Raw genomic sequence first — 23,122 nt, forward strand, 5'->3', positions numbered from 1 at the left:
CCCATCATGAAATGGACAAACACGTTGAAAGAATCTCCCAAAAAAAAAAAAATCCTCTGAATCCGAACCCCTGTACTCAGACAACGCCAGCTGTACAGGGATGCCGATGGGTTCCTTAGAACATATACCTAGAGAGGAAAGCCTGTATGACAAGGAGCCTGCCCTCCAAAAGATAATTCCTGGTATTTTTGGGTCCCCCTTGTATGTCCCAAATATCACACACTTTTGTTTTTGCCTGTTTTTGCTCACCCTGGAGCCCTAAATCCGGTGAAAACACAACTGTGAGACACCAGGTCTCACCGGTGCCATCAGCGCTCGTGACTCACCGTCTCCTTGGGTGTCCTCTCCTTGGCACGGGCAGCAGGCGCGGTTGGTGGCCGCCCATGGCCTATCGCCCTTTGCATTCTGTGCTCACTGACCGTCCTGCCCGTCCTCGCCTGGAGCCTCCTCCGCCCTCCTGTGGGACAGGGAGGGAGCACTGGGGAGTGAATGCCCGTGGGCACCAACCCCCACTGGGACTGGCAGAAGGTGGCGGGGGAGAACCCTCTCAACCTGCCCCTCTGGTGGGAGAACTCTGAGTCACACGGTGCACATGGCTTTCTGGGCATCCCTAGCTTGCCCTGTCTCACTCCCAACGCCCCCCACATAGATGACCTTTTCTCAAATCCTCGTCTCTTACTCTGCTTTTGAGGGAGCCCAAACTAGGAAGCGTGCAAATGTATACACTGGTACTTTTTCAATGGCAGTGGCGTGGGGAATGGTACTGATGGCTCAGTGGTGGGGAGGCAGTGGGACAGGGCAGTGGTGATTCCTAAAGAGGCCTGATGAACTTGCTAGAAAACGTGGAGAAGCCAAGGACAGGGAGAGGCAGGAGATGACAAAAGGGGCCGTGGCTTGGAGGTCAGGACACCCGGGTTCATCTCTGAGCTCTTGCATTTTCCGGCTGTACGGCCGGGGACATTGGGCAAGTGATTTCATCCTTTTTAGCTTTCGTTTCCTCGTCTATAAGATGGCTAGCATACCTGTAGTTCCAGCTACTTGGAAGGCTGAGGCGGAAGGATCACCAGAGCCCAGCAGATTGAGGCTGCAGTGACCGGAGCGGCCACTGCACTCCAGTCTGGGTGACAGAGTGAGACTCCAACACACACACACACACACACAAAAGATGGCTAGCATAATAATACATGTATACATTAATACATATGTCAGAATAATACATAACACTCTGCGTAGCCCTACTGTGAGGGTCATATGAAATAACACACCAGGAAATGCTTTGTAAGGCATTAGCCAAGGTGGGAAGATTGCAGGAGGCCAGGAGTTCGAGACCAGCCTGGGCAACATAGTGAGACTCCCGTCTCTACAGAAAAGAAAAGAAAATTAGTTGGGCATGGTGGTACGTGCTGTAGTCCCAGCTACTTGGGAGGCTGAGGTGGGAGATTCTCTGGAGTCCCGGAGTTTGAGGCTGTGGTGAGCTATCTTTGGGAAACACAGCGAGACCCCATCTCTAAAACAATGTTTTGTGAAATATACCATAAGGCATTGCATAGACAGCACTTGGGCTAACTAGCATGCCAAGGTATTGCTGACTATTGGCATCAATCTCGAAGTCTTGAGTAGTGACTGTAACAGTTCACACCGAGGGCTTACATGTGCCAGGCACTGTTCTAAGCCCGTCCCATGTATTAACTCATTTAACCCTCATGACAACCCGACAAAGGCACTGTTATCATCCCCATTCTGCAGATAATAAGCAGAGGCAGGCAGAGGTCAAACCACTTGTCCAAGGTCATAGAGCTCAAAGCAGCAGAGCCAGGGTTTTTGTTCCGAGCCCAGGGAGCCACGCCCCCATGCTGTCTCACCACTAAACGAACATTTCTCATGTCCCAGTTTCCTCTCTTGGCCTTTAAAAGTCTGTTCTGGCCGGGCTCGGTGGCTCAAGCCTGTAATCCCGTGCTTTGGGAGGCTGAGGTGAGTGGATTGCCTGAGCCCACGGGTTCGAGACCAGCCCAGGCAACTTGGCAAGACCTTGTCTCTATAATCAATCAAAAATTTGCCGGGCAAGGCAGCACGCACCTGTAGTTCCGGCTCCTTGGAAGGCTGAGAGGGAAGGATCACCGAAGCGCAGCAGGTCGAGGCTGCGGTGGCCGTGAGTGTGCCACTGCATTCCAGCCTGGGTGACAGAGTGAGACTCTAATTCAAAAAATAAAAAATAAGACGGGCTCGGTGGCTCAGCCTGTAATCCTGCACCTTTGGGAGGCTGAGGTAGGTGGATTGCCTAAGCCCACGGGTTCGTGACCCGCCTGGGCAGCGAGACCTCATCTCTACAATAAATCAAAAAATCAGCCGGGCGTGGTAGCGCATGCCTGTAATTCCGGCTACTTGGAAGGCTGAGGCGGAAGGATCGCTGGAGCCCAGCGGGTCGAGGCTGTGGTGGCCGGGAGTGACCACTGCACTCCAGTCTGGGCGACCGAGTGAGACTCCAACTCAAAAAAAAAAAAAGAAAGAAAGATACATGCCTTGGCTTTTACTCAGAATTATTTTTCATCTTACAGTTTTTGCAGAGAAAAGTCAAGAGCGGCCTGGGAATTTCTATGTTTCCTCGGAGAGCATCAGGAAAGGTAAGGCAGACGTGGACTGAACTTCCGTGTAGCAGGTGTTCACATGTCAGTGACTGTAATGACAACTGCTTGGCACTGAAAAACAGAGAGATTCAGGAGATACCCCGCGGTGACGCTGTCAGAGAGTCTGGCATTGATGGTGAGCCGGAGGGATGAGGCTAGGCACCCTAGAATACTGCACAGATTGATCATACAAAGGATGGTATTATAGTCGAAGCTGTCCCTGTAGCACATAAAAGTACAATGCAGACACTGAGCTTGCCACCAACAGGATGAAAGCCAAAAGCCCAGCACCCAGACTTCACCTCCTGGGCCAGCCTTCTGGGCTGTTTGCTCACTCTACGTGTACTGGCTAAACTCTACTTTGATTCAACTTTGATTTAAAAGGTGTTTTGCTTGCCAAATACCTCGTGAACTTGGCAACAACTTGGACGTCTCATTTTTGGAAAAAACTTTTTAAGGAAGTTTGAGGAGGCCGGGTGCAGTGGCTCACACCTGTAATGCCAGCACTTTGGGAGGCCAAGGTGGAAGGATCTCTTGAGCCAGGAGTTCAAGGCTACAGTGAGCCGTGATCGCGCCACCCACACCGGTCAGGGCTACAGAGTGAGACTCTGACTCAAAAAAACCAAAAAACAAAAAGGAAGTTTGAGGAGCTACGTGCTCTTTTTTTTCCCCCCCTTGAATAATTTCCTTGTATGAATAGAGATATTCAGTATTACCCCACAGAGGAGTCTCTTGAAAAGTAACCATGACACCTTCTGAAATCTGGAGGCATCCCCCAGGACTTTCGTAGTGGGAGATCGAACTGGTTGGCGTGTGCATTTTGTTTTTTACTGCCATCCCCATCTCCCAATACTGTTAGAGACGGCCTTGGATAGGGTAAACCCAGGAGAAGACTCTGAGTGTGTGTAGACAGGCGAGTGAATGGTTGGGCAGAATGACAGACATGCTCTTTGAGGCTTTTATCCCCTGGAGAAGCCATCTCCCAAGTGGGGTCCTGCTGGAGAAATTTAGAATCATGTGGCCCTACTCGAACTGAGTAGTAAAATGTCAAGTTGTCCTCACGGGCCTCAGTGGCCCCCGTCCCCTCTGCAGGAGGCTTGTGCCGCACAGAACCGGAGTCACAGCCTGGAGGGAAAGGAGGGTTGGCATCTATTTCCCTAGACTCTCCGAAGCGGAGATTTACTTGTAGACGAGTTTGGAATGTGGGAGAGAGGCTGGCACAGAAATAACCCGAGGACACCCAGCTGGAAGCTGGAACCTTATTTATTTATTTGTTTGTTTGTTTGTTTATATTTTGAGGTGGGGTCTCACTCTAGGCTAGAGTGCTCTAGCACAATCATGGCTCACCGTAGCCTCGCCCTCCTAGGCTCAGGCGATCCTTCCGCTTCAGCCTCCCTATAGGCTCACACCACCACACCTGGCTAATTTTTTGATATTTCGTGGAGATGAGATCTTGCTATATCGCCCAGGCTGGTCTCGAACTCCTGGGCTCAAGCAATCCTCCCATCTCGGACTCCCAAAGTGCTGGGATTACAGGCGTGAGACCCCGTGCCCGGCCTTGTGTCTGATTTATGCCTGGTGCTTATTAGACCTGGGTCATCATCCTAGTGGCATTCCAGTCTCTGTGGGCACTTCACACCTACAAGCCCACCTCTGTGCCCCAAGCTGCTCCGAGACAGCAAAGGCTAGAATAGAGCTGAGAGCTGCATCCTGGCTGAATTCTCTCTGTACGCTCTCCTCTAGAGCAGTGATCTCGATTGCCAGTGATTCTTGCTTCCCCTCCCCAGGGGCCATTGGCACTGCCTGGGGATATTTTTGATGGTCAAAACCGGGGAAGGGCTGCTGCTGGCATCTACTGAGTAGAGGCCAGGGAGACTGCTGGACATCCCATGGTACACTGCCCCACAACAAAGAATTATCTGGCCCAAAGTGTCAGCAGTACTGAGGTTGAGAAACGCTGGTCTCAGGGCACCTTAATAATTAAGGTGTGGGGGACTCAACAGACGTCACAGCTCCCTTAAGTTTGTGGCCATGTCTGCTCCTGTGTGAGAGGCTTTGAGATTCCTAGCTGCTTCCCTCTTCCCTGTTCCCATGTCCTGTTTCCACCGTCTTTTTTTTTGAGTTGGAGTCTCACTCTTGTCGCCCAGGCTGGAGTGCGGTAGCACGCTCCCGGCCACTGCAGCCTCCACCTGCTGGGCTCAGGTGATCCTTCTGCCTCGGTCTGTGCCAGAACTACAGACACATACCACCATGCCCAGCTAGTTTTTGTGATTTATGGTAGAGACAAGGTCTCACCAAGTTGCTCAGGCTGGTCTCAAATCCCCGGACTTAGGCAATCCTCTCGCCGTGGCCTTCCAAAGTGTTGGGATGACAGGCTGAGCCTCCGTGCCTGGCTGTATTTCCGTCTTCTGGGCTCCACATGTGATTGTTCTTCCTTTTTTTTTTTTTTGAGTTGGAGTCTCACTCTGTCACCCAGACTGGAGTGCAGTGGCCGCTCCCGGCCACCGCAGCCTCGACCTGCCGGGCTCCGGCAATCCTTCTGCCTCAGCCTTCCGAGTAGCCAGAACTACAGGCGTGTGCTACCATGCCCAGCTAATTTTTGATTTATTGGAGAGTTGAGGTCTTGCCAACTTGCCCAGGCGGGTCTCGAACCCGCAGGCTCAGGCAATCTACTTTTCTCAGCCTTCCAAAGCGCTGGGATTACAGGCTGAGCCACCGAGCCCAACCTTTGTGATTGTTCTTTTGAGACGTGTCCTTTTGGGCCTGCGATCAGCCTCCTTAACCCCACTCCCTCCCGGTCGGCCGTCCCCAGGTGGGGAGCTGTCAACCTGAGTTTCGCCATCCTTTCCAGAGCCGCCCGTCAGACCCTGGAGGGACAGGCCCCAGTCGAGCATATACGACCCTTTTGCGGGGATGAAGACGCCAGGCCAGCGGCAGCTGATCACCCTCCAGGAACAGGTGAAGCTGGGCATCGTCAACGTGGACGAGGCTGTGCTGCACTTCAAAGAGTGGCAGCTGAACCAGAAGAAACGATCGGAGTCTTTCCGCTTCCAGCAGGTAATCTGTTTCGCGTCTGTTTCTCTGTCATGGAATCTGTTTCATGTCTGTTTCTCCGCCGGACAGTGGAGGAGGCCTGGCCATGGCGGTCTTGTGGACGGCCGCCGCAGAGCCCCTGTGGCTGGCCGCGCCTGCGAACGTTTGTTGGAGTGTCACTGTGAACCAGTGAGTGCGGGTCTGTGTCACTGTGGTTCGCAGGCACACGGCTTCCTGGCTGAGATGGCTTTTCCAGGTGCCGTGAGGCTGGAGGTCAGGAGCAAAGACTCAACTGCAAAGCCCAGCTCTGCGGCTTCCGGGTCTCCCTGCCTTTGGCTCTCTGGTTTTGCTCTCCAGCTGTTTCTTCTGAGTCCCTCTCTCTACTCCTGGTGCCAACCACCACCCCAACAACTATCACACTTTAACACTCAAAGAGAACTTGGAAAACTCCCAAGAAATATGATTAAATGAACAAAATAAGTTATGGATACAAAACCACCCAAGCTCATGCACGCACACAAACTCTGCATTTCTTTTCTTTACTTTTCTTTTCTTTTTTTTGAGTTGGTGTCTCACTCTGTCGCCCAGGCTGCAGTGCAGTGGCACACTCATGGCCACCCCAGCGTCAACCTGCTGGGCTCCGGTGATCCTTCCGCCTCAGCCTTCCAAATAGCCGGAACTACAGGCGCACGCCACCATGCCCAGCTAATTTTGGTGATTTCTCTTAGAGACGAGGTTTCACAAAGTTGCCCAGGCTGGTCTCGAACCCGCGGGCTCAGGCAATCCACTCGCCTTGACCTCCCAAAATGCTGGGATTACAGACTGAGCCGCTGAGACCGGCCAAACCCTGCATTCCTTTATTTTTATTTTTATTTATTTTTGAGTTGGAGGCTAGGCTGGAGTGCAGTGGCATGCTCATGGCCACCCCAGTGTTGACCTGCTGGGCTGTGGCGATCCTTCCGCCGAACCTAAGGCACGTGCCACCACGCCTGGCTAATTTTTGTGATTTCTTGTAGAGTCAAGGTCTCAACAAATTGCCCAGGCTGGTCTCAAACCTGCGGGCTCAGGCAATCCACTGGCCTCGGCCTCCCAAAGTGCTGGAATGACAGACTGAGCCACCAAGTCTGGCCAAGCTCTGCATGTCTACAGGCGTGTATGTAAATCATGTATCCAAACGCAAAGACATTTGACAGGCCTGCCCTGTGTCCAGGTCAGTGCTTACGTCTCAGGACCAGACTGGGATTGGAGGACGGGGAGTCAGAGGAGACTCTTGCTGTGCCTGGATAGTTTGAAGTTTTTGTTTTTGTTTCTGGTTTTGTTTTTTGAGTTGGGGTCTCTTTGTCACTAAGCTGGAGTACAGTGGCATGCTCATGGCTCACCACAGACTCCACATCCTGGGCTCAGGTGATCCTTCTGCCTCAGCCTCTTGAGTAGTTGGAACCACAGGTGTGCACCACCACGCCCAGCTAGTTTTTTTTTTTTAGAGAGATGACGTCTCACTATATTGCCCAGGCTGGCCTCGAACTCCTGGGTTGAAGCAATCCTCCTGCCTTGGCCACCCAAAGTGCTGGGATTACAGGTGTGAGCCACTGTGCCCGGCCCTTAGCACTCTTTATAACTGGGGCTCACACTGCCAGCAGCCTTCTTCCCTCTGGGTGGGGAGAGAGGTCTGAGGATGGGTGGGCGCCCCGCGGGGCTGAGTGCAGGAAGCCGGGGCCTTCTTCACCTCGGAGCCCCAGGGATGCCCCAGTCCTGCTGAGGAAAGGCTGACCCTGACCCAACAATGGGTGCTTTCTCCTGGCCACGCTGTACGACCACGTGGCACAGTCTTCAGAGCAGCCGGAGCTCTGTAGACACCGCCTGAGTTTACATCCTTGTTCTTCGGCGGGGCGACCTTCGCCCTCCTCCTCCTACCTCTGAGGTATAGGAGGGAACCAGCTGATATAAAAGCCCGTAAAGCCCGTGATGTGTCCAGTGCAGAGTAAATGCATAATCAGTGCTGGCTGTCTTTCTGGACTTACCTCCAAGAGGCATCTTCCTTTCCCGTGAACTTGCCCAGAGCTCTTGGGTGGGGTAGACAGCTGTGGCTTGCTTTCACCATGGCGAGAGCCCCAGCCCTGGGGGGCTCATACTGTCCTAGGCCCTGGTCCTGTGCCTCCTGGTCCTTCCCCAGCGCCCCCCATCCAGGGGCTGGCAGTATGGAGACCACTCATAGGTTGGTGCCACCTTCCTTTTCCTTTGCCTCTCTGTCCATCCCCCGCTCCCATCTTCTTCACGTCCCCCTCTTGCAAATGAGCACTGCCAGGCTCCCCTTGGCTCCTGGTCTGTGCGGTGTCTCCAGTCCCATGTTCCCAGCCACCAGCTGGCTGTGTCCTCGACCTGCGGCCCGGCCGATGACGTGCCAGCCCTGGCGGCTGCTCCTCGTTCCAACTCCCGCTCTCTGTGCCTTGTACTGTCATCCCTCAAGTCTGCGGTCAGACATCAGGGTCTCCCGGGCCGTCTCCCCTGCTTCCTCACCTTGGACCAGCAGCACGTCCATGTGGTCCTGCTCTGTGACAGCCTTTCTCTCATATCCGTTCCTGTCTCTCCATGCCCCCAGCCATCCTGGCATTGGGCATAGCCTCAAGTGCTCTCCTGGCCTTTGTACCTCTCCCTTTTCTTCTCTCTCTTCTTTCTGTTGTTTTTTTCTTTTTGAGTTGGAGTCTCACTCCGTCACCCAGGCTGGAGTGCAGTGGCACACACAGCCACCCCAGCATCAACCTGCTGGGCTCCGGTGATCCTTCCGCCTCAGCCTTCCAAGTAGCCAGAACTACAGATGTGTGCTACCACGCCCGGCTCATTTTTGATTTATTGTTGAGATAAGGTCTCGCCGAGTTCCCCGGGCTGGTCTCGAACCTGCGGGCTTAGGCAGTCCCCTCGCCTCGGCCTCCCAAAGTGCTGGGATGACAGGCTGAGCCACTGAGCCCGGGCTCTTCCCCTTTTCTTAACCAGAGCCTTGAGGCCATGGCAAACTCACAACATCCTGCCAAGCTCCAGCTTCGCAGTGACAGCTGTGACCCAGCCACCCTGCGGCCTCCTGTGACACCCTCCCGAGCATCTCTGCTCCAGCCAGACTGTCTGGACTGTTTTCCCTGGGGTGTTATTTCCAGAATGCTCGAACACTTACCTTTGAGGTTGTTGGCGGTTGACTAAAATAGCAACCATCTTGACCCTCACACAACTACTCAGCATTCATTGAATGACTACACTGGTTGGCAGGATTATGGAAAGGTACAAGGTCTGGTCTCTCGCCTTGGAAAGTGCTTAGGATCTCAGAAGAGGCCTGGCACGTGAGCACGTGCACACATGCACAGACGTGCACATGGCAAGGCAGCATAGCCCGGGTGCCAGATAGTTGGCACGGGCAGTCATGGAGGACAGGAGCAGTCTGGGAGGGCTTCAGGAAGAAGGTGCGCCCTGACCCAGGCCTGGAACAGCCTCATGGCGAGGAATCAGCATCCCTCGAAGTCAAGGGGATGACCGAGAACACAGTGCCCGAGGCAGGAGTGTGGTGGGGCCTTTGTGAGTGGGTGAGAGGCTGGCTTGGCTGAGGACACGCATGCAGGAGTGCAGAGGGTTGTAAGGCTGAGGATGGAGCCGGGAGCCAGAGGGGAGGACGCTTGATGGAGGAAGAGCTGTCCTTTCCTCAGGCACAAATTCTATGAGCACTTGGTTCTCTCTGGCCGACAGCAAACGGGCTGGGCCTCACCTGTGTGTGGTGAGTGTTGCTGCAACGTGTGTACCTTGCAAACAGCACAAAACCAGAAAGAAACTCTCACTCCCAGAGGCTATCATTCTATTGTGGACTTTAAACTTAAGCTCATTTTTGCCCCCCAGGAAAATCTCAAACGACTGAGAGACAGCATTACCCGAAGACAGAGAGAAAAGCAAAGATCAGGAAAGCAGACAGGTAGGCGGCTTCCTGGGGTGCTGCATTGTGCGGGGCATTGCTGTCATCTGCTGTCCTTGACCCCCCTTCCTGCTGTGACCTGAGGGGGCAAACCACTCGCCCAGCACCTGCTACCCTGTTGACAGCTGGGGCCCCCACTGGATCGCGAGGGCCTCTCAGACAACAATGTTGTCTTGTTTTCTCTGTGAACAATGTGGTACCTGGTCCGTAAGATGCGGCCAGCATCGAATGAGTGAATGGATTCAACTCTGCATCCTTCCGAGGATGAGCATGCTTTCTCCCCGGGCACCTGACTCTTCCCCTGGCCATTAGGAGGACGTGTGTCTTTTGGGCAGAGAAAGGGGAACACTGCATCCACAAAGTGTCTGTTTCTGAGGCCGGTGGGGTATCACGTGATCTGTGCCCACACCAGGCACACTTCAGAAGCCCAGGCCTCAGGGCTCCCCCCATGCAGCATCAGGGCCCTGGATTCCAGGGGTGTACACTGTGGCCCGGGCCGCCCGCTCCCCCAGACGTCCCTCACCCCATGCCAGCCATGTGGCACCGCCACCCCTGAGCAAGGAGTTGGCGTGTACCCACAATGCACCTTCCCACTGAGGGCCCCCAGCATGATGGGCCTCTTTGGTCTACCCAGGCCAGCCTCACAGCAAGAGGGGCTGGCAGAAAGAGGCTTTCTGAGGCCCCGAGTCGTCGAAGGGAGCCTGAGGCTTCAAGAATTGAGTTGAAGTCGAGCCCTGTTTGGGCACTGTCTCCTGCTGCCACAAACCACCTCGCTTCCCAGGTGCCTGGTCAGGCAGGTGACACCTGCCACAGGCCCCTTGCTCATGCCTCTTTCGTCTCACCTGCAGGACAACGATGGGACTGCAGGTCCCAGCCTTTGGCAGTGTCTTCTCGGTGAGGTCTTCCTGGACCCTCCAGGCTTTGGTGTCGGTCCCTCCCTCGGGCATTCATGGAACTTGTCTCTCTTCCGTTCCATTGCGCCTCTCACATTCTGCCCCTTCATTCCCACCCTCAGCAACCCCCGGAGATGCAGCTTCCAAAGCACCTAAATCTGGCCATTTCTGACCCTCTCCCCCCCGCCCCACCGCAGCCAAGTCACGCCACCTCCTGCCTGGACTAATGCAGTAGCCTCTTCAACTGGCTCCCCGTGCCCACTCTTGCCCCCACTGTTGACCCTCCGAACTGCAGCCAGCGATGCTTTACAAATTAGAAAATCAGACGGTGCCCCTCGCTTGCTCAGAGCCTTCCGGGGGCTCCTGTCCCACGCAGGGTAAAAGCAAACTCCTACCCACGGCCCACAAGGAAGGCCCCCCACGAGCCCACCTCTGCTCATCCTCCATTCTCCCCCAGTCGCAAGAGACTCTTCTTGTTGCTCTAACGTGTCAAGGGCATTTCTCCCTCGGGGCCTTTGCACCTGGCAGTCCCCTGCCTTTCCTGCGCATCACCTTCGGGTCTTTTTCTTCCTTAGGCGTCTGGCTGCAGCATCTCGTCAGGGAGGCCTTCTCTGCCATTCTCCCCAGGGTAGCTCTCCACGCCTTTCTCCCTGCTCCCTGGCCATCCCTGTTTACACGCGTCACAGACTGGAATTGTCTTCTGTTTCTGTTCCCCTGGTTGTGGGCCATCATGCCCTCTCCCACCCGCTGTAGGCTCTGTGAGGGCAAGAACGTGTCCACTGGCCCTCTGCCGAGTTCCCAGTGAATAGTGCAGCATGCTAACGGAGCTCAGGAAGCCTTTGTTGGAATGCTCGGTTTCAGGAAAAGGTCTGGTGGCATCATTCATTCGTGCCGCACTCAGTGAGCACCAGGCACCCTCCCTGCCAACTACAGAGACCTAGGGACACTGCCTTTGCCACCTGGTAGCCCATGTGTCAGTTGGTCTGGTATTCCCTGCAAGGGTCTGTCCCACGGTGCCCAACCCGGTGTTTCGCAGATAAGTAGTTGCCTCGTGAGTGTTAATGATTTTGACTGTTCGGGAGAGGAGGGGTTAAGAGGTTATAATCATGGCAGAAGGTCAGGGAGGTCACCCCAAGGCTTCTACTTGGGTGCCCAGATTTCTTTTTCTTTTTAAGTCAGAGTCTCACTCTGTCGCTCAGGCTGGAATGCAGTGGCATGCTCATGGCCACCGCAGCCTCGACCTACTGGGCTTGGCGATCTTTCTGCTTCAGCCTTCCAAGAAGCTGGAACCACAGGTACGTGCCACCACGCCTGGCTAATTTTTTGATTTACTGTAGAGACAAGGTCTTGCCAAGTTGCCCAGTCTGGCCTTAAACCCCTGGGCTCAGGCAATCCTCTCGCTTCCGTCTCCCAAAGTGCTGGGATTACAGGCATGAGCCACCGCGCCCGGCCAGGGTGTCTAGATTTTAAATGTATGTGTCCAGAACCTGAGTTCACGCTTGTCTACCCTCCTGGATGAGGGGAGGAGAATGGAGAGAAGAAAGGAAATCTGTTTCAAGATCTGCACAGTCATCCCAAGTTGGATAATAGGGCTGGTAAGAGGGCTGGGTACTTTTTAAAACTAGAGCACATGGACCCAAAGACAGAAGCCTTGATGAAATGAAATGTCTCAAGCTTTTAAATACAGGCAGCAGCACGAAACCTGTGATTTGGTGTTTGAGGACCTGGAGATTGAGGGCCTGGGAGGCTGCATGCTAAAGTCACATGTGCTCTGCAGTCTGGCTTCAAGATCTGCGTTTTGGGGGGTCATCACATCTTGACCGCCCACTCGGGCTCCAGCTGGTGCCACTGAAGGTCTTGGAGGAAGTCAGACACACTTGCAGAGGAGTGGAGGGGACCGCCATGGACTCTGGGGTCAGCAGGGTTGGGGCCAGATTCCCACGCACTGCCCACCCCCAACGATCAGGGAACCGTGGGCAAGACAGTCCCCTCTCCGAGCCTCACACCTCATCTGCAAAATGGCAGAAGTACAGGTGCCAGCCCCCGTAACGTTGCTGTGAGGATTGACCGAGTTAGGGTGCAACCAGTCCTAGCACATTGCCAGGCACACGGAAGCACTCCGGGAACCGTCCACTGCATGATCACACACGGGCACACCCGCCAGCTGGAGCCTCTCAGGCAGGATTTTCCAGAATGAAAACACACTGACCTGGGACTCACTGTCCAGGGATGAGCCCTGGAATCGCAAGTTCTGAAACACTGTACCAGGCTCACTCAAGGAGGATCAGGCCCTGAATACATGATTTAAATCCCTCCACTGTAGTCTAAATTAGTAGATCAGTGTCTATATTTTTCCAAGGAAGCATGGCTTGGCTTGTCCGTCCTCCCCTGCCTCCCTACTCCCCAAGAAGCAGATCCTCTGACAAGGAATTCTTGGGAGAGAAGGGTGTTAGATATGTTCGTTTGAAAATCAGGGGCCTTAAGTAATGTCATAACTGTTGAATGATTAGTCCAGGCTCAGTGGCTCAGCCTGTCATCCCAGCACATTGGGAGGCTGAGATGAGTGGATTGCCTGAGCCCGCGGGTTCGAGACCAGCCCGGACAACCTGGCAAGCCCTCGTCGCTGCAATAAGTCAAAAATTAGCCAGGTGTGGTAGTGTGTGCCTGTAGTTCTGGCTACTTGGAAGGCTGAGGCAGAAGGATCACTAGAGCCCAGCAGGTCGACGCTGGGGTGGCCATGAATGTGCCCCTGCACTCCAGCCTGGGTGACAGACTCCAACTCAAAAAAAAAAAAAAAAAAGAAAGAAAGATTAAACTAGAAATAAGTTTCCGGGTGTGGTGACTCCCAGCGCTTTGGGAGACTGAGGCGGGAGAATTGTTTGAGCCCAGGGGTTTGAGACCCATCTGGGCAACATAGTGAGACCTCGTCTCTATAAAAATATAAAAAAATGAGTCGGGCATGGTGGTGTGTGCCTGCAGTTCCAGCTCCTTAGGTGATTGAGGTAGAAGGATCACCTGAGCCCAGGAGGTTGCGAGGTTGAGGTTGCGGTGAGCCATGATTATGCCACTGCACCCCAGCCTGAGAGACAGTGAAACCCAGAATCCAAAAAAACCAAAAACCAAAAAAAACTATATGTAAATTGACACTGAACAAGAATGACTGGGGACCACAAGCAATCTTCATGGGAGGAATGTTCTACCTGTCAGCCCTAAGTGCCTCCTTGTTTTTTGTTTTTATTGCAAGAAAATGTATGTATAACATAAAATTTACCATTTGAAACCCCTCGCCCCCTTTTTTTTTGAGTCGGGATTTCACTGTCATTCAGGCTAGAGTGCAGTGGCACAATCACAGCTCACTGCAGCCTCGACCTCCTGGGCTCAGGTGATCCTTCCACCTCAGCCTCTCGAGTGGCTGGAACTACAGGTGGGCACCACCATATCCAGCTAGTTTATTGATTTTCTTTTTTTTTTGTAGAGGTGAGGTCTCACTGTGATACCTAGGCTGGTCTCAAACACCTGGGCTCAAGCAATCCTCCTGCCTTGGCCGCCCAAAGTGCTGAGCTGCTGCGCCCGGCCTGAGCCATTTTTTTTTTTGAGTCAGAGTGTCACTCTGTCGCCCAGGCTGGAGGGCAGTGACATGCTCACGGCCACCCCAGCATCAACTGCTGGGCTCAGGCAATCCTTCCACCTCAACCTTCTAAGTAGCCAGAACTACAGGCGTGCGCTATCATACCTGGCTAAATTTTTTTTGATATATTGTAGAAACGAGGTCTCACCAAGCTGCCCAGGCTGGTCTTAATACCCTGGACTCAGGCAATCCTCTTGCCTCGGCCTCCCAAAGTGCTGGGATGACAGGCTTGAGCCACCGCGCCCAGGCCTGAACCATTTTTAAGTGTACGGTTCAGTGACGTTAAGTACACCATCCACGCCCCTTGTGCAGCCATTGCCGCTTCCTTTTCTAGAACTTTTTCTTCCCTGACAAGGATGTGAGGGCTAATAGCTGGCATGGGAGGTGATTCTGGGGAATAGGCAAGGGGTGGAGAGGTGAAGGGAAGGGGTCAGTGGAGGATACCCCCGACTCCCGCGAGGAGCAGGAGAGCCGGGATATTGATGCTCCAGCTCCCTCAAGTATTGAGGAAGGCCTGCTGGGAGAAGGACACTTGGGCGGTTGGAAAGTTGGACCCGGTACTGCATGGCTAGGCCCAAGACCTCAGGGTATGTGCCACAGAGAAGGAACCACTCACTGTGGGACAAGTACAACACGTTAGTTAACACCGTACAACCTGTTGTGTATCTAGTTACACAGTAACTTATAATAATGACCTATTTTCACTCTGAGTTCCCTGAGGGGCCTCGGGGCTGCTACAGGTGTTAGTGGGGACAGGCGGGCAGGGCCTGGTGAAGGGAATCGGGGAATGGGAGGGGTGGATTAGGGTCCTTGGGATTGGGGGCCGCTCACTCTGCTTCAACCACCGCCGCCCTTTGAAAGATCCCTTTTCCATGTTGAACTTCTGTTTTCATTGGAGGAAATAATTCTGTTTCATGGAAACCAAAAGCATATGAAAATCACTGATGGCCGGACTCGACTCAGTGGCTCAGCCTGTAATCCCAGCGCTTTGGGAGGCAGAGGTGAGTGGATGGCCTGAGCCCGCAGGTTCGAGACCCGCCTGGGCAACTTGGTGAGACCTCATCGCTACAATAAATGAAAAGCTAGCCTGGCATGGTAGCGCGCGTCTGTAGTTCCGGCGACTCCGAAGGCGGAGGCGGAAGGATCGCTGGGGCCCAGCGGGTCGAGGCTGCGGTGGCCGGGAGCGGCCATTGCACTCCAGTCTGGGCGACAGGGTGAGACTCCGACTCAAAAAAAAAAAAAAAAAAAAAAGAAAAGAAACACAGTCCATATTTATGTTCTGGGTGTGTCCTACAGGCAGGACAGAGAAGAGCAACCTGAGTCCCGGGAAACCTGGGTTCTGATCCCAGCTTTGTCACCAAATCACTTTATGATCTAGGGCGATTTTTTTCTTTTTTAGCCACTCTGTTCCTCAGTTTTCCCATCATGGGTCATATCTGACTTACTGCTTAATGGAGAAGTCGTGAAGCTCAAAGGAGGTAGAATAATGATTATAAATGCACTTTGGGAAAGCACCATCAATATAATCATGATAATTATTTCTGGCTTTGTTTCTTCAAAGAATATCGAGATTTTTGTAAACATTTAGACTTAGTCTACCTAATTTTTTGAACGTTTGACCTCCTATTTTATTTCCTGTGTATTTTACTTTCCCTCCTTGTAGAACTGGTTGAGGGTAGAAAATTGCAGACAGGAACTTCCCTTAAAAAGATGATTTTTTTTTTTTTTTTTGAAATGGAGTCTCACTGTGTCGCCCAGGCTGGAATGCAGTGGCATGTTCACAACCACTGCAGCCTTGACCTGCTGGGCTCAGGCGATCCTTCCACCTCAGCCTTCCACGTAGCTGGAATTGTAGGTGCACACCACCACGCCCGGCTACTTTTTTAAATTTATTGTAGAGGCAAAGTCTCGCCAAGCCATCCAGGCTGATCTCAAACTCCTGGGCTCAGGCAATCCTCTTGCCTCTATCTCCCAAAGTCCTGGGATTATAGGCATGAGCCAGTACGCCTGGCAAAAAGATGATTTTTTGAAAAACGTAGGTCAAAGCTGGGAGGAAAAAAAAGTATGACACTTGTGTGGGCTCTAAGATACCATGGGTGGCACCCAGGTGGAAACGCCGTAACCACTCTCTGCCCAAGCAGTTAGGGTGGGTGCGATCACCACACAGCTGTAACCAAGGGATCCCAGGACGTGAAAAAGTCCTGTATGACACAAGGGCTTCAGAAGCCGGTTGGACACCAGGATCCGACCCTACACCTGGGACTGGAATCTCTGGATAAGGACAGCTTGCACTTGGAAGAGCCACCAATCCACCCTTTAAAAGCCTCTGTGCAGATTGTTCACCAAGGGACAGAGTCTCGCCTGTCTTCACATGGCTCCTTCCTCTTGTTCTGGCATGGCCGTGTACCCCTCTGGACCTGTGGCTTTGGCAGTGAGAGCCACCATGGGCCCTGGACTCTCTGAACTTCCTGCCTCGCCCTGAAGCAGGGAGGTGGCGGAGGAAGTGGTATGCAGGAAGGAAGCTCACGTCCCCAGAGCTCACACCTTGTCCACTGTGATTACACAGCCACAGCTTCCCAGAGGCCCCTGCTGCTGGCTTGGGAAAGTCCAGGCATCCCGAGGAGGCCTGTGGCAGGGGCTCCATTTGCCTCCCACTTTCTTGGAGAGGACGCTGGTGACAGCACCCTAGACATGTTCTCCAGGGGTGGGAAGCCAGGGGTGGGAATGGTGGAAGGAATAAAGACTGACCCCTGAGCAGGACTGAGCCAGTGAGGAGGTCAGGTCGGTGCTTTGCTCCCGAAAGAATCATTTGTGTTCACCCCCAAGCAGCCTTGGAAGTCACGAGACCTTTCATGGGCCTGAAGGGCCTCTTTTTTTTTTTTTTTTGAGTTGGAGTCTCACTCTGTCACACAGGCTGGGGGGCAGTGGCACACTCGCGGCCACCGCAGCCTTGACCTGCCGGACTCCGGCGATCCTTCTGCCTCAGCCTTCCAAGTAGCCGGAACTACAGGTGCGCGCTACCACACCCAGCTAATTTTTTTGATTTATTGTAGAGATGAGATCTCACCATGTTGCCCAGGCTGGTCTCGAACCCGTGGGCTCAGGCATTCCTCTTGCCTTGGCCTCCCAAAGTGCTGGGATTATAGGCTTGAGTCACTGCAAAGGGCCTCCATGCATGAACTCTCAGGGTCATCGCTTTCCGTGTGGGTACCCACCCGCCACCCATCACCCATGAAGGGAGCGAAAGGCCTTATGAGTGATGGTTAGGAGCCTGGATTCGGGAGCCTGGGTTCAAATCCCGGCTCTGCCAGGCAGGGTGGCCCAGTTTACTTCTCAGGACCCGTGTCTGTTGGGAATGACGATAATAGTATTTATTTCCCGGGTGCTGTTGGGGATTAAATGAGCTGAGAACAGGGAGACTGTCAGAGCTGTGTCCCTGGTGCTCAGGATAACCTGTTATTACAGTCAGTGAGGGGCATCACCCCCTCCTCAGACACAGGGAGTGACTCAGAGAGGGCGACTGACTTGCTCACGGGCGGCGCTGGGTCAGCTTTTCTCTAACTACGTGTCCTTCCTGCCCGCAGACATGCTTCTCTGTCGGCTTCTCACCTTCCCCCATCCCTCTCTTCCATCTCCAGCGATGGCCACGCGAGATGCGTGGAGTTTCAGTGCCGAAGTCGCGGTGACCAGTCTAGGGGCCCCCTCCCTTCTTCTCTGAGGAGGCAGGCGGAGAGGGAGGCGTTGTGCTCTTTGGCAGATGGCAGTCTGATCTCGAAGCTTGTCCCTCTTCCTCTCCTTCCAGACTTGGAGATCACGGTCCCGATTCGGCACTCACAGCTCTTGCCCGGGAAGGTGGAGTTTGGGGTCTATGAGAGCGGCCCCAGGAAGAGTATCTTCCCCCCCAGGACGGAGCTGAGACGAGGAGACTGGAAGACAGACAGCACCTCCAGCACAGCGAGTGAGTAACTGGCGATGGGGAGGTCACGGGCTACGCGCCGCCTGGTCCCCCTGAGACTTGGAAACATTCTTTTATCAGCCCAAGAGCTCTCCCACGGGGCCTGATTTGGGTCTGAGGCGGGTAAAAATCGGGGGCAGAGTTAGCCTATGAGGTTGGCTTTTTATCCTGGGAAGCCAGGTTGTGTGACAATTCGGACTCTCTGGCTTTTCCTTTTTTTTTTTTTTTTTTTGAGTTGGAGTCTCAGTCACCCAGATTGGAGTGCAGTGGCTGCTCCCGGCCACCGCAGCCTCGACCTGCTGGGCTCCGGCGATCCTTCCGCCTCAGCCTTCCGAGTAGCCGGAATTACAGACATGCGCTACCACGCCCGGCTGGTTTTTTGATTTATTGTAGAGATGAGGTCTCGCTGCCCAGGTGGGTCTCAAACCCGTAGGCTCAGGCAATTCACTCACCTCAGCCTCCCAAAGGTGCAGGATTACAGGCTGAGCCACCGAGCCCAGCTTCTCTGGCTTTTCTAAATAGCAAGTCCTAATGGTAATACTTAACATTTATTGAGCATTTATTATATGCTGAACCTCTTCCTAGACAGGCTAACTTAATTCTCACAAAATGCTCTGCAATAGGTACCTCTGCTTACTGAGGGGGAAGCCGGAGGCCTTGCTCACGTGGTCTACACGGCAGGGATCTGAACTCGGTCTGGATACCGAGCCAAGACTCTTCTTGCCACCTCCCTAACTGTGATGGGGGTGGAAGGAGCACAAAGCAGAAATATTGGATAACAACGCACTCCGATTTGAGAATTTCAACCTCACCGGCTTTGAGGATCCAATTAAGAAATGTCTTCCTTTGGGCTCAAACTTGAATGGGAGTCTGATTGTGCAGACAATAGAGGCTGATGTGAGGCAGCCAGGCTTTGTTTCCGTCTCCAGGGCAGTGTTAGCTGACTCCAGACGCCCAAGCCCAAGAGATCACGTTTCTCTTCTTTCATACATTTCAGTGTTAACAAAACAACTGGGAAAGCATTAAAAGAGCCAGAGAGAATATGAATTTCAGGATCCATGTCTCCTTGTCAGGTAGAGACCCCCAGAATGAATGTTGGAGCTGGAAGATTCATGTAATCAAGGGCGGCTTTGTCTTTTCGGCATCACAGACTCCCTTGAGAATCTGATATATGCTCTGAATCTGTTTTCTGGACAAATGTGTGCGCGCGCGCGCACACACACACACACACACACACACACACACACTCTCTCTCTCTCTCTCTCTCTCTCTCTCTCTCTCTCTCTCTCTCTCTCTCTCTCTCTCTGTGTCACTCATAGGCTTAGGTCAAGGACCTCTGACCTCTTTTCGCAACCTCCTTACTTCATAGATGGGGTATTTGCAACCCACAGAGGGAAAGAACTTTGCCTGAGGTCACACAGATAGAGAATGCTAAAGCAGGGAGGAGCCCCAGCTCTTGTCTTCAGGTGATCCTTTCTGCCGCCATTACCTGTCAAAACAGACTCACAGCCCATCGTATGACCACCTATCACACTGCACCAGGACCCTGTCATCCAGTGTCCACTGTCTACTGTCATGCAACAAACCACGTCAGTACTTAGTGCTGGGAAGTCTAGACTGGGCAGAGGAGAAAACCTCCCCTGACACGATGGAGGTGATGATGGGTATCCAGAGGCTCTGGGACAGTTTGAAAATTCTGACCATGCAGGGACAGGAAATGCTTCCCGGGATTACAGGGGGCAAAGGGCGCAGGGGCCAGGTTGGTGGCCATCTCCTAGACATGTGGACTGGAAGTGGTAGAAGCCCCTCAGGGCGAGGACGGTGCCTTCCAGGGAAGAGGGAAGGGAGTGACGGCTGGACAGTTCACCAGACGAAGGCACTCATTTCAGGTTCAGAGCAATTGAGCAGATTTTATGTATATGCTTTACTTTGGGAGAGCTTGAGGCGCGGACAGGGTGGAAAGAATAAACTACATTTTTTTTTTGAGTCAGCATCGACTGGCTGGCTTCAGGTGATCCTTCTGCCTCAGCCTTCCAAGTAGCTGGAACTACAGGCGTGTGCCCCCATGCCCGGCTAATTTTTTAATTTACTGTGGAGACGAGGTCTCGCCATGTTGCCTAGGTTGCTCTCGAACCTGTGGGCTCAGGCAATCCTCTCGCCTCCATCTCCCAAAGCGCAGGGATGACAGGCATGAGCCACCGTGCCTGGTCTAAACTACTTCTCATCTTGTGCAGTGGTTTATTGTCCAAAGGTGGCTGCTCATCTGGCTAGAAAATGTTACTGTATGTGGCTGGGCGTGGTGGCTCACACCTGTAATCCCATCAATTTGGGAGGCTGAGGCAGGAGGATTGCTTGAGCTCAGGAGTTAGAGACCATCCTGGGCGACATAATGAGACCTGTTCTCTAATTTAAAAAAGAAGAGAAAATGTTATGGAGTGACAGACTGATGGATTTCACTCCACTTTGTCTACACACAGATCTTATTAGATAGCTTCCTTGACCTATTGTCCATGCTATAAACCATGTCAACACTCAGTGCTTGAAACCTAACTATTGATATATGCCTGATCCTACAACTTAGGCAGGACTCAGTGGCGATGGTGGGTCCTCTCTCTTCCATGTCACCGACTGAGGTCACTTGTGCGACTGTATTCAGCTGTAAACTTGGCTGGAACATCTGAGACGGCCTCTCATGGTCCAGGGCCTCTTAAACATGGCCGTTCATTCATAGCCTAAACTTTTCATATGGCAACAAGATCCAGAGATGGAAGAGTCCAGGACGAGCCCCAGTGTGCAAGTGTTTATCAGTCCCTGGACTGCATCACTCTTGCTAACTTCATATGGGCCAAAGAGGGTCATGTGTCTAAGCCAGAGGGAGGGGGAGGGAGGGGCCATACAAAGGTGGGAATGCTGGGAGGTGAGGTGCTTTGAGGGTCTTGTGGTTAGTCTACCATCTTGAAGTCCATGACAGTGATGGGGACAGCTGTTTCCATTAATCAAATGCTCACTCTTGCGGGCTCTGTGCCAGGTATGTCTCCCTATGACTTAATTCATCCTGTACAACAATGCTGTGAGTTTCTCGATAAGGAAATAGAGACAGAGAGAATAGGCGACTTGCCCCAATCTCTGGGATTCATAGCAAGATCTTTTCTGTGCCCTTCACCGTGGGGACGTGCTACTTTCCAAATAGAAAGTTCCTAGGGCAGTGAGGGAGCTTGAAGATGGCCCAGCTCCGGGCCACCAACTGCCCCTTAACTCCGGGAGTCACACCCTAAAAACAGCACTGTTTTTGTTACGGTGCAGCTGTCATCTCTTGGGAACCACAGAGAAACAGTTGAAGGTTAAATCTGGTTCTCACTAAAAATTTAAGCCCAGGTGTTATTAATATTATGTTTAAGAGAACAAAAGTTTCATAACAGAAAGCCTGTCGGCCTGATCCTAGGTTGTCTGGCCTGTTTCGTAAGGATCATATTATACTCGTTTGTGATCTTTTTCACCCTCACTCGTTCATTCACCAAACACCGAGGACAGCACTGTGTGCAACCGAACTACCCTGCATACTAGAGACACAAATATGTGGAAGGAACCAGGGCTTCTCTCTGGGGAACTCGTACTGGGGGACGATACCACAGGAGCAGTGTGTCAGCTGGTCGTCTGGTCCCTCCTTCCTGATCACAGAAGCCTGGCAAGGTGTGGGCACTGCCCTCCTTCTCCTGCCAAGCATGAAGATGATGGGGCTGGAGCCAGAGCCGTGGCGCCCAGAGGGGGAGGTGGGCAAGGAGGTTGTCAGCCTGGAGAGGGGAAGGGCCAGGGCAGTTGACGGGGAGCCACGGTGCAGAGCCAAACATCGGGGTTAAAAGATTCGGAAACACTCAGGGAAGGGACAGTGGGAGCAGACGGGTGTGAATTTCCAGCCTCACGAGCCAGCGCCGTGACAGTGTTTTACTTCACGCCGGTGGATAACTTCCTAACGAGTGTGATCATCGTGGGAGAATGTGACAACCAGAAGACTGTGGCATGGGAGGTTTAGCCACAGAGGGACGTGGACCAGGGGACCGAGGGGCTGCTTGTAGCTGGGGGCGTCTGGAGAGATTTCGGAAACATTTGTCCTGAGCACTGGGGACTGAGGAGGCTTGAGGTCTGTGCATACGAGCAGGCAGGGGGAAGAGGGAGAAACGGCCATTCTGGTCAAGTGTGGGTGACTGGATGGAAAGGGACAGGGTCGCGTGTTCCTTAAACAAACTCTGACCTGCCTGGTTTATAGAAATATTTTGACACATTATTTTATATTTAAAAATCTGACTCCAGCCGGGCTCGGTGACTCAGCCTGTAATCCTGTGCCTTGGGAGGCTGAAGTGAGTGGATTGCCTGAGCCCGCGGGTTCGAGACCCGCCTGGGCAACTGGGCGAGACCTCATCTCTACAATAAATCAAAAAATGAGCCGGGCGTGGTAGCGCGCGCCTGTAGTTCCAGCTACTTGGAAGGTGGAGGCGGAAGGATCGCCGGAGCCCAGCGGGTCGAGGCTACAGTGGCCAGGAGCAGCCACTGCACTCCAGTCTGGGTGACAGAGTGAGACTCCAACTCAAAAAAAAAAAAATCTGACTCCAAGAAATAATCTAACGTTATCATCTTTACCTGCTCCATTCAAGCTAGCATCTCAATTAATTAGGTCAAAGTTGATATCAGAATGAAGTCAAAACTATTTTCTTACTGCCTGTAAACTAATATGATTAAGAGTTATATGAAGTGGAAATTCTGTAAACCTATGATCTGGCAATACTGTTAGTGGCAATACTGGTAAACTAAAGTTAAAAATCTTGGCTGGGTGCGGTGGTTCAAGCCTGTAATCCCAGCACTTTGGGAGGCCGAGGTGAGGGGATTGCCTGAGCCTGCTGGTTCAAGACCAGCCTGGGCAACTTGGCGAGATCTCATCTCTACAATAAATCAAAAAATTTGCTGGGCGTGGTGGTACATGTCTGAAGTTCCAGCTCCTTGGAAGGCTGAGGCGGAAGGATCGCCTGAGCCCAGCAGGTCGAGGCT

General features: G+C 53.0%; 1 protein-coding gene across 1 annotated transcript in view; it reads left to right on the forward strand.

Moving 5' to 3' along the window:
* The window catches only part of PIK3AP1 (phosphoinositide-3-kinase adaptor protein 1), a 103,411-nt gene that overhangs the window by 71,854 nt on the left and 8,435 nt on the right, over nt 1-23,122 (forward strand). Inside the window, exons 10-13 of the mRNA XM_021710809.1 lie at nt 2,556-2,621; nt 5,476-5,681; nt 9,534-9,606; nt 17,930-18,085. Of these exons, the coding sequence (XP_021566484.1) occupies nt 2,556-2,621; nt 5,476-5,681; nt 9,534-9,606; nt 17,930-18,085 (501 nt within the window). The remainder of the gene's footprint in view (nt 1-2,555; nt 2,622-5,475; nt 5,682-9,533; nt 9,607-17,929; nt 18,086-23,122) is intronic.

This window comes from Carlito syrichta, unplaced genomic scaffold (assembly GCF_000164805.1).
Source record: "Carlito syrichta isolate Samal-C Ts95f unplaced genomic scaffold, Tarsius_syrichta-2.0.1 Scaffold301559, whole genome shotgun sequence".
Lineage (NCBI taxonomy): Eukaryota > Metazoa > Chordata > Mammalia > Primates > Tarsiidae > Carlito > Carlito syrichta.